This window comes from Brassica oleracea, chromosome C8 (genome assembly GCF_000695525.1).
Source record: "Brassica oleracea var. oleracea cultivar TO1000 chromosome C8, BOL, whole genome shotgun sequence".
Taxonomy (NCBI): Eukaryota; Viridiplantae; Streptophyta; class Magnoliopsida; order Brassicales; family Brassicaceae; genus Brassica; species Brassica oleracea.
The window spans coordinates 32,830,868-32,840,960 of record NC_027755.1 but is presented as its reverse complement, the minus strand read 5'-3'; the positions used below and the strand labels follow the sequence as shown (position 1 = coordinate 32,840,960).

The following is a 10,093-nucleotide window of genomic DNA, read 5'->3' as shown; positions in this document are numbered from 1 at the left end:
TTAAAAAAATATTGAGTTGCATTTCAAATAAAAAGGTAAAGATATAAAAAATATTCTAATTAAAATATGTAAAATTGTTTTAAGGAAATGGTCAAAAAAAAATTACACATAAATAAAATCATGATTTTTGTTAAATGGGCGGATCATTATTTATATGATATCGCAAACGAAAGAAAAATTTATGTTTTTACAATTATTTAATTAACCATGTATACTCATTTTTTATATTTTTTATATGATATCACACATTCGTAAAAAAATAAATAGTTTTAAATGCAAAAAAAAAGATATTTACTTAATAAATATAATATGAATGAAATTTGCAAATACATCATTTAATAAAATAAATAATTAAAAACTAAAAATTCATATATCCTATCCGCGCTGGCAGGATCTAGTTTGGTATTAAATAAAAACATTATTTGTCAACAATTCTGATTTGGAGTGGTAATCATGTAAGATATGTAATGTCTACGGAATGACGATACTACCCCTGTTTTCATGTAGGCATGTTGGATTCTTATTTAGCCTACGTATGATGAAGTTACTCTCTCATGGGCCTTATTATTCAATGTTGAAACTATGGCCACCTTGCATCCAATGTTCCATCGACATGTCTTATCCAGATGCTTCATGTGGGTGTTGTTCGTTTCTTCATTTCGTCCATGCATCCAGATAAATCATCTGAATGCATCTATATTCGTTTGCTTTTCATTTTTTAACTTGCATCTGAATCCAGGTGGACTTGTTAATAAAATGACTAAAATATATTTTTTTTATGTTTTGGCGGAAAAATAGCATTTTTACGGTTTTGGCGGAAAATATTTTTGCGGTTTTTGAGAAAAAATGTGTCTTTGACGAAAAAGTGCATTTTTGTGGTTTTGGCGGAAAAATACGTTTTTGTGGTTTTGGCGGGAAAAGTACGTTTTGCGGTTTTGGCGGAAAATGTGTTTTTGACGAAAAAATGCATTTTTGCGGGTTTGACGGGAAAGGTTTTTTTTGCGATTTTGACGGGAAAATGCATTTTTGCGGTTTTGGCGGAAAATGTACATTTTTCCGTTTTTGGCGGGAAAAGTGCATTTTTGCGTTTTTTGCGGAAAATATTTTTTGCGGTTTCGGCGGGAAAATACGTTTTTCCAGTTTTGGCGAGAAAATGCGTTTTTCTGGTTTTGGCGGGAAAATACGTTTTTCCAGTTTTGGCGGAAAAATGTGTTTTCCAGTTTCGGCGGGAAAATGCGTTTTTCCGGTTTGGCCGGAGAAATTGCGTTTTTCCAGTTTCTGCAAGAAAATGAATTTTTCCGGTTTTGGCGAGAAAATGCATTTTTCTGGTTTTGGCGGAAAATTGCATTTTTCCGGTTTTGACGAGAAAATGCTTTTGCGGTTTTGGCCGGAAAATATTTTTTTTTTTTGTTTTGGTGGGAATATGCGTTTTTGGGGTTTGGCGGAAAAATGTGTTTTTCTGGTTTTGGCCGAAAAGTGTGGTTTTACTGGTTTGGCCGAAAAGTGTGTTCTTATGGAAATGTGTGTTTTACGTTTTTTGCGGAAAAACGCATTTTGCGGTTTTGGCGGAAAAGTGTCTGTTTTGTTTTTGTTTTTGCGGGAAAATGTATTTTTCGGTTTTGGCGAAAAAATGTATATGCAAAACAATAAAATTTACGGTTTGAAAATAATATTTTGATTTTAAAAGGTCATTTTTGTCATTTATCATTTTGGACTGAACGAGATGCATCCATCAAGACTCACATTCATTTGAGTGAGAATTTGAGATGAGTTTTTAAAAATTCAGCTGGATGATCCATCTGGATGTATCATTATAATGCACAAAACAAACATCGATTTGCATCTTCAGCCAGATGGATGCCTATATTAGCAACATTGGATTTTACTTAGATTCATACAAAGCAAACCAAAATCACAAGTTACGTTGTATTTTCAAGATTGAAGAAATTATAAATCTTATTTCCCACTTCTCAAGTTCCAATACTCATCGGTCCACTTCATAACCTTTCTTTCTGCACTTTGTCGTCTCTTAAGAATCCTTTTGAGCTCATAATCTCCGTACGGCTTTGGCAAATTACAAGCCGCCTTGACGCTCGGTGACATAACCAACGAGTCATCCATGCACTGCCTGATCAGTCTACTACCATCAGTGATCGGACAAGCCATCGTCTCCGAGCACACTTCTGTCGCATTTTCAGGCACAGTCACATCCAACTTCATCAGTTTCCCATAGCCTTGCAACACATAAAACATGTAATCGTAGACATACTTCATCTCTAGATTCTTCATTATGTAATCACTTCCTTGCCTCCCTATAACTTGTGCCTAAATATATATATATATAATATGAGTAAGACCATCACAACATGGTTAACATGGAAAGCCAGTTCAAAAAAAAAAAAAAAACATGGTTAACATGATGACAATGCGTTATAAAATTATTTTTCTATGTACTACAGATAATTTGTTAGTCATGATTCTTATTTTATATGGAAAGAGCATTGATCACCGCCTTGTATCGAAATATGGCATTATAGTTCCCATAAACGTTTTATTAAATATACTCTCTCTTTTCATAAAAAATGTTACTTTAGGTTCATTTTTTTGTTTCAAGTTCATAAAGAATGGAGATGATTGGTTGGAACTTAGATGTAGTTGTAAGATTTAAGCTGAAGTTTTTATTGTTGTAGTTTTATATTTTTTTTGCTGTAGAAAAATATTACAATTCCTAAAGTACTTTAGTAATTGTTTTAATAAAAAAAGTGAAACATGAACAAAAAAAAAGGTTGTAGATGTTGTAGCAAGACTTTAACTTTAAAATTAAAACTACAGCATGATTGGTTAAGATTAGTGCTTTAAAAATAAATAAAACTAAAATCTTAATTTAGAGCCCAACCAATCATCACCAATATCACTTTAGATTTATTTTTTGTTTTAAAATAAATGTCATTATATAATTTCAGTGTAACTTTGTACATTAAATTCATCTTTTACTTTTTGGATAATTAATATATTTTTATTTAAATCATTTTCATTTAATTAATTACTACATTAAATAAATATATACTTCCTCTGTTCCCGAAAATAAGATTTTCTAAAGTGTTCACGCTTATTAAGAATTCAATAAATGTTTCTAATTTAATTTTTCTTTTACTTTATTATGTACTTTCCAATAACTTTTCACCGACGAAATTTAATTTTTTCAAATATTTTGATTTAATGTTTTTTAAAAGCATAAAAAAGTACCTTAAACATATAGAAAATCTATCTTTGTGGAACAAGTAAAAAATCTAAAACATCTTACTTTCGGAAACGGAGAGAGTATTAGTCTATTCTACAATTTTCTTAATCTCCGTTAAAATTGTTAAAGTAACACTTATATAATAAACATAGGGAGTATTATTTACCTTGTCGGTGTTGTTGTTACCCCATTCAACAGCGAATTTGAGGTCACCACATTTGCTGTTTTGTCTAATAGGCCAGTAATGCTTCATTGGGACCATACTTCTTATGAAAAAATCGTGGAACTCTGGTTTAACCAATAAAGTCATACTATCACACGAAAGTATATATTTCTCGCTCACCGACCACGCTTCCCCTTCTATGTAGATCTTATATCTGAATCTCAAATTTCATATGCAAACAAATGAAAATCAATATAGCAAATTAACAAAATATGAGAATATAAGTGTATATTGTGTATACACACATACCTATGAGTGCATTGATCTTCTAGGTTTGATCCTTTAAACCCCTTCTTGCTCTCACTTCTCCAATCCTGAAACAACATGTGAGAGTGAGACAAGAACTTCTAGGTTTTACGTTATATAAATGCCTACAAAGTTAAATTTTAACAAAACGAACCTTATCTAGACCCAAAATGAAACTCACTCGTTATTTGAGAATGCATGTAAATTATGAAGTCCAATGTCAAGATTCAGTGACAATTGGTTGCAAAATGGAATACACATTCAAACTTATAGAGATGGGAGATGTTTTTTTGAATGACTAGAAAATTTTGGATTCGAAAGCCCATACATCTTCGTAGGGCGAGAGTCAGACCATGTTAAATTAATTCTTTTATCCCTCCCAACATAAATCGAACACATGACACCCCATATGATGGGAGATGTTATACACATACCTGAGCATAGAGTCGAACCATAGGATCATAGTTGTCGGAGAAGTTACATCTCATTAGTTCTTTTCTTATCGGAGTAGAAACATGAGGGTTTCCTTTCCAATAAGCGTACGGAATTCTATCTTTCCATTTCACCCTTCTGTTCCCTTCTTGAAGTGCCACAGATAACTTCTTCCACTCCTTTATATTCACCTCCGGCCTATTGAAAACATACTAATATTTCATACTTTGGTGGTGGTTACAACTTACATGCCATCTACACTATCAACCAGACTTTAAAAATACAACTAGGTTTTATAACCAATTTTTTAAATTTTTTTATTAAATATTAATTATAATTTAGTTATTTACTTAAAAATTGAATTTTCTTAAAAAAATTGATCATTTATTATTGTAAAATAGTAAACATCTCTAAGAAATGACGTAAACTGTAAGTAATGACTCATTTATTTTTAACGAAAATTTTAATGATAATTAAATATAATGTGTTTTTTTTTAAATCACACAGAAAAGCAATTTTAGTTTTAAACAATATTCTAAATTTTAATAAGATATTTTTTTTATAAAAGGCTCTCTAGATAAATTAATTTTGACAACCATTAACGTGAAAGAGAAAAAAGAATAAAAAGCCTTGTGAAAGGGACATACCAACCCCAGAAGCTCCAATCAGGGAACACGATGTCGTATGCATCACGGTGACCGCAATAGCGAAACAACGGCGGAGGAGGCCATGTGTCCTTTCTAGTTTTGTTGAAGTCTCTTTTCCAAATAGCGGGTTTATCATAACAGAGGAAGAGAAGCTCAAGATCAGGGATTTGGCCAGGATACATTCTTAGAAGTTGAAGTATTCCCCAAATTGTGAATACATCTCTCGTCTGATAGGATTTAACATATTGATCAACATACAATCTCCCTGACTTTATTACCACCCTGAAATGAGCGTGTGGTTTTGCTTTCTCTAGTGTTTCTCTTGTGATCCCTGTCTCTTGCCACACCTTTAGGTCTTGTTGGATCCATCGGAAGTAACCAGGACAAGTTTCCGAGGAAGAGATTGTCGGCTCGAACTTGGTTGGATAGTTTGAAGGACATGTTTGTGTAGTAGTGTTGTCGAGGAGTGTACAGTTTAATGGAATGGTCTTCGGAATATTTGTTATTGTGGTAGCACTTTTGTTGGTATCTCTTGTGAATACCGATGTTACTTGGAATCTACTCTCACCTAATACAAACTATGAATAACACAAAAAAATTAAGATATAAAGTTTATAGGCTCCATCCTAAAAAAAAAGTAGTTTTTAATTAGACTCCTCAATGGTATAATCTTTCTACAATCACTATATAACGTATATTGTTATCATCTTTTTCGTTAACGTGTCGTATGACATACTTATATAGTCATATATATGAAGTCTATCAATCTTTCTAAACTCTGTTTTCCACCCAAAAAAAAAAAAAAAAAAAAAACGAAAGTATTATCATGACAAAGAGAAAAATATTACCGTAAAGAAAATCCAAGAGAGAGAAGCACTAATAAGGAGGAAGATGCACAAGACGAAAATGTGGATTTTGGCGGTGACCCTTGTCTTTGCTAGTTTAGAACTTAAATTAGTTGCTAGTTTATGTTGTTGCTGATGATGATGATCTTCTGTGGCTTGAGCCACCTGTAGGTTCTCTCTCATCTTACCAAACACAACAGAACATGAAATCAACAGAGAGAACTTGTGTAGCAGCGCTCACTGTTATGAATATTAATTTGATAGTTTTTGGTTATATAATTTGTATAGATCTGAGTTTGATAACTTTCCAATTTTTTAGTTGAATAACCAAATTTTGGGTTCATGATTATGGATATCAATCTATATAATTTGTATAGATCTGAGTTTGATAACTTTCCCAATTTTTTAGTTGAATAACCAAATTTTGGGTTCATGATTATGGATATCAATCAATACTATTAAAACAAGAATCATTTTTGATATTCACCCTTTTTGCTTTAGATATACTACTGACATTTGATTTAATTATATTTAACATATTAATAATTAATATATTACATTCCCAATATATTAATTGACAAACATTCCCAATATATTACATTCCCAATATATTAATTGACAAACATTACAAATTTTTTTGTAACCACGTGTCATCATTAGGATAATTTTTGAAATCGTTAGAGAAATAAGTTGGTTCATCTAATTATATAATAATGTTTTTATTAAACTCACTATAAATTCATTATTAATATTATTTATTATTTTCTTAAATAAAAGTTACGAAATTGTCTAATGTAGCTAAAGTATATTTGATAATTAATGATTTTGAATAATAAAGATCTGATAAAATTAGTATATAATCTATCATATTTGTTTAATTTTAAATTATTCAAATAAATTAAACAACCACATTAGCCATATAATAAAATTTAGATTTTTCTGTACATGTTATATTTTGAATTTTAAAAAACGACTATAAATTACTAAAACTGTTAAATGTCTCACATTCAAATTTTTTGATCCGTGGTTTAAAATTTTTGTTATGATAAAATACAAATGATTACAAAATCATATAAGTAAAAAGTCTAAATTATATACCATATAAAATACATAAATATTTTAATTTTGAAATTTACTTTGAACAATTTTTTTTTATAAAAGTTTCGAACAAACATTGACAACTTAAATTTTAAAAAATTATAAATTACTAAAATTATTAATTCCACAATGAAAATTTTGCTATTGTAATTTAAACTTTTTGCTATAAAAGATAAAAAAGGTCAAAAACCATATGAAAAGAAAACATCATCTAATAGACATTAATATTAAAAATATATTATGTATGTTAATATCATTTAAATTTAATTAGATATCTATCAAATAGAAAAAAAATATTGTTTTGATTAATAAAATTGATTGATATGTTCGCACCAATTTAATTATATATGTAATAGTTACTAATTTTTAATTATTTAATATATATTTATTATTTCATTATATGTAAAAACGTATAATACATAAAATAATTTATATATAACGCTTATTCTGCGCAAGGCGAGAGTATTAATCTAATAACTAATTATTAAGGGTAAAAGCAAAACGCAAAAAACAAAAAGAATTATCTAAACTACCTAATTAAATCGTCTAAATTATTGTTAATCCCAATTAAAAGGATGATCCCAATTCTTTCTTTTAGTAATATATCAATACGACTTAACCATGGTCTAACATTATTTGTTAAAACGATCATATCCTTTTATATACTAAAAAATTTATACATATATCATTCTTTTAAATAGATTAACTTACTATCATCACGTTCGTAAATATCTCATGGGCCTTATCTTCATTGTTGAAAGTTGAAACTAGATTAGCAACACTGGATTTTCTTTTGTTGGAACACACACTTGATTATATTTTGATTCATACAATGCAAACCAAATTCGCAAGCTACAATTTATATTTTTACGATCAAAGAAAATAATCTTATTTGCCACTTCTCCCGTTCCAATACTCATCGGTCCACTTCCTAACCCTTCTCTTTACACTCTCTTGTTTCTTAAGAATCCTTTTGAGCTCATTATCACCATAAGGTTTTGGCAGATTACAAGCCGCCTTGATGCTCGGAGACATAACCAACGAATCATCCATACACTGCCTGATCAGTCCACCATCAGTGATCGGACAAGCCATCGTCTCTGAACACACTTCGGTCGCATTTTCAGGTACAGTCACATCCAACTTCATCAGTTTCCCATAGCCTTGCAACACATATAACATGTAGTCATATACATACTTCATCTCTAGATTCTGCATCATGTAATCACTTCCTTGCCTCCCTATGACTTGTGCCTATATACAATATAATATGATTAATTAAGACCATCGCAACCTAAGGCACTAGTTCCCATTAGACGCTTTTTAATATTGCTTACCTTTTCGGTGTTGTTGTTACCCCATTCGACAGCGAATTTGAGGTCACGACACTTGTTGTTGCGTCTAATAGGCCAGTAATGCTTCATTGGGACCATGCCTCTTATGAAAAAATCATAGTACTCTGGTTTAACCAACAGAGTCATGCTATCACACGAAAGTATATATTTCTCGCTCACCGACCATGCATTCCCTTCTACGTAGATCTTATATCTGCATGCAAAAATTCAGATGCAAAAATGTTTCTCAATATAGCAAATTAACAAAACATGAGACTTTATGTAATTTATTGAGATGTATTTACATATACAAATACCTATAAGTGCATTGATCTTCTAGGTTTGATCCTCTAAACCCCTTCTCAATCTCACTTCTCCAATCCTGAAACAACTTGTGAGAGTGAGACAAGATAATAAAATTCCTTTAAATATGACGTTATATAAATCACTACGTGCGTGATATAAAATTTTAACAAAATGAACCTTATCTAGACCCCAAATGAAACTCGTTATTTAAGAATGCATGTAAGTATTTTTTTTTTGTGTGCACAGAATGCATGTAATTATAAAGTCTAACTAAATGGGGATTATACACATACCTGAGCATAGAGACGAACCATAGGATCATACTTGTCGGAGAAGTTACATCTCATGAGCTCTCCTCTTAGTGGAGAAACATTAGGGTTTCCTTTCCAATAGGCGTACGGAATTCTATCTTCCCATTTCACCCTTCTGTTGCCTTCTTTTAGTGCCACAGATAACTTATTCCACTCCTTTATATTCAGCTCTGGCCTATTAAAAAGTAATAATATTTATATACTTCATTGGTTACGGGCCATCTACGCTATTGACCAGACTTGAGATATAATTAATCTTTGATGAATAGTCAACCATTAACCAAAAGTAAAAGTCATATGAATGAGTCATACCAACCCCAGAAGCTCCAATCAGGGAACACGATGTCGTATGCATCCCGGTGACCGCAATAGTGAAACAACGGCGGAGGAGGCCATGTGTCCTTTTTGAAGTCTCTTTTCCAAATGGCGGGTTTGTCATGGCAGAGGAAGAGAAGCTCAAGATCAGGGATTTGACCAGGATACATTCTTAGAAGTTGAAGTATTCCCCAAATTGTGAACACATCCCTTGTCTGAAATGCTTTCTCGTATTGATGAACGTATAATCTCCCTGACTTTATTACCACCCTGAAATGAGCGTGTGGTCTTGCTTTCTCTAGTGTATCCCTTGTGATTCCTGTCTTTTGCCATACCTTTAAGTCTCGGTGGATCCACCTGAAGTAGTCAGGACAAGTTTCTGAGGAAGAAATCGCTGGTTCGAACTTGGTGGGATAATTTGAAGGACATGTTTGGGTGGTGTTGTTGTGGAAGAGTGTGCAGTTTAATGGGATCTTGATGATAATCTTCGGGATATTTGTTGTTGTGGTAGCACTTTTGTTGGTGTTTCTAGTGAATACTGATGTTACTTGGAATCTACTTTCACCTAATACAAACTATGAATATCACCAAACGAAAAGTATTAAGATTATAAGTTTATAGGTTCCACCACTACAAGTATATAAACGGTTCAAAGATTTTCAACATGGTGAATAAATGTGTTTCTTCTCACCAAACTCCTTAATGGTATAATCTTTCTTTAATCACTACATAACCTATATAGTTATCTTTTTTTTTTTTTTTTGAAAAAAGCATTCATAAATCACGGCAAAACCTATATAGTTATCTTCTTTCTCGTTTTTTTTTGTTAGGATCTTCTCGTTAACGAAAGTAGAAAGTATTATCATGAGAAAGAGAAAAATACTACCGTAAATATCCAAGAAAGAGAAGCACAAAGGAGGAAGATGAAGAGGACGAAGATGTAGATTTTGGTGGTGATCCATGTCTTTGCTAGGTTTTGTTGTCGCTGATGATGATGATCTTCTGTGGCTTGAGCCACGTGTTTGTCTTCTCTCATCGAACCAAACACAACAAGAACATGCGATCAACAGAGAGAACTTGTAAAGCAGAGCTCCC

The 10,093-nt window shown here is 31.6% G+C and overlaps 2 protein-coding genes across 2 annotated transcripts; both read right to left on the bottom strand.

Annotated features, from left to right (window-relative positions):
• Window positions 1-1,931: 1,931 nt before the first annotated feature.
• On the bottom strand, window positions 1,932-5,831 carry LOC106310975 (O-glucosyltransferase rumi homolog). The gene is made up of 6 exons (XM_013748200.1): window positions 5,638-5,831; window positions 4,790-5,367; window positions 4,145-4,340; window positions 3,714-3,778; window positions 3,408-3,618; window positions 1,932-2,325 (listed from the first exon to the last, which is right to left on the bottom strand). Exons 1-6 carry the CDS (start codon window positions 5,815-5,817, stop codon window positions 1,957-1,959), a joined length of 1,599 nt encoding a protein of 532 aa, XP_013603654.1. The 5' UTR covers window positions 5,818-5,831; the 3' UTR covers window positions 1,932-1,956.
• Window positions 5,832-7,500: 1,669 nt separating this feature from the next.
• On the bottom strand, window positions 7,501-10,034 carry LOC106310021 (O-glucosyltransferase rumi homolog). Its single transcript, XM_013747214.1, has 6 exons — window positions 9,885-10,034; window positions 8,996-9,573; window positions 8,666-8,858; window positions 8,384-8,448; window positions 8,070-8,280; window positions 7,501-7,986 (listed from the first exon to the last, which is right to left on the bottom strand). The coding sequence occupies exons 1-6, from the start codon at window positions 10,032-10,034 to the stop codon at window positions 7,621-7,623; spliced, it is 1,563 nt and encodes a 520-aa protein (XP_013602668.1). The 3' UTR covers window positions 7,501-7,620.
• Between the last annotated feature and the right edge of the window lie 59 nt (window positions 10,035-10,093).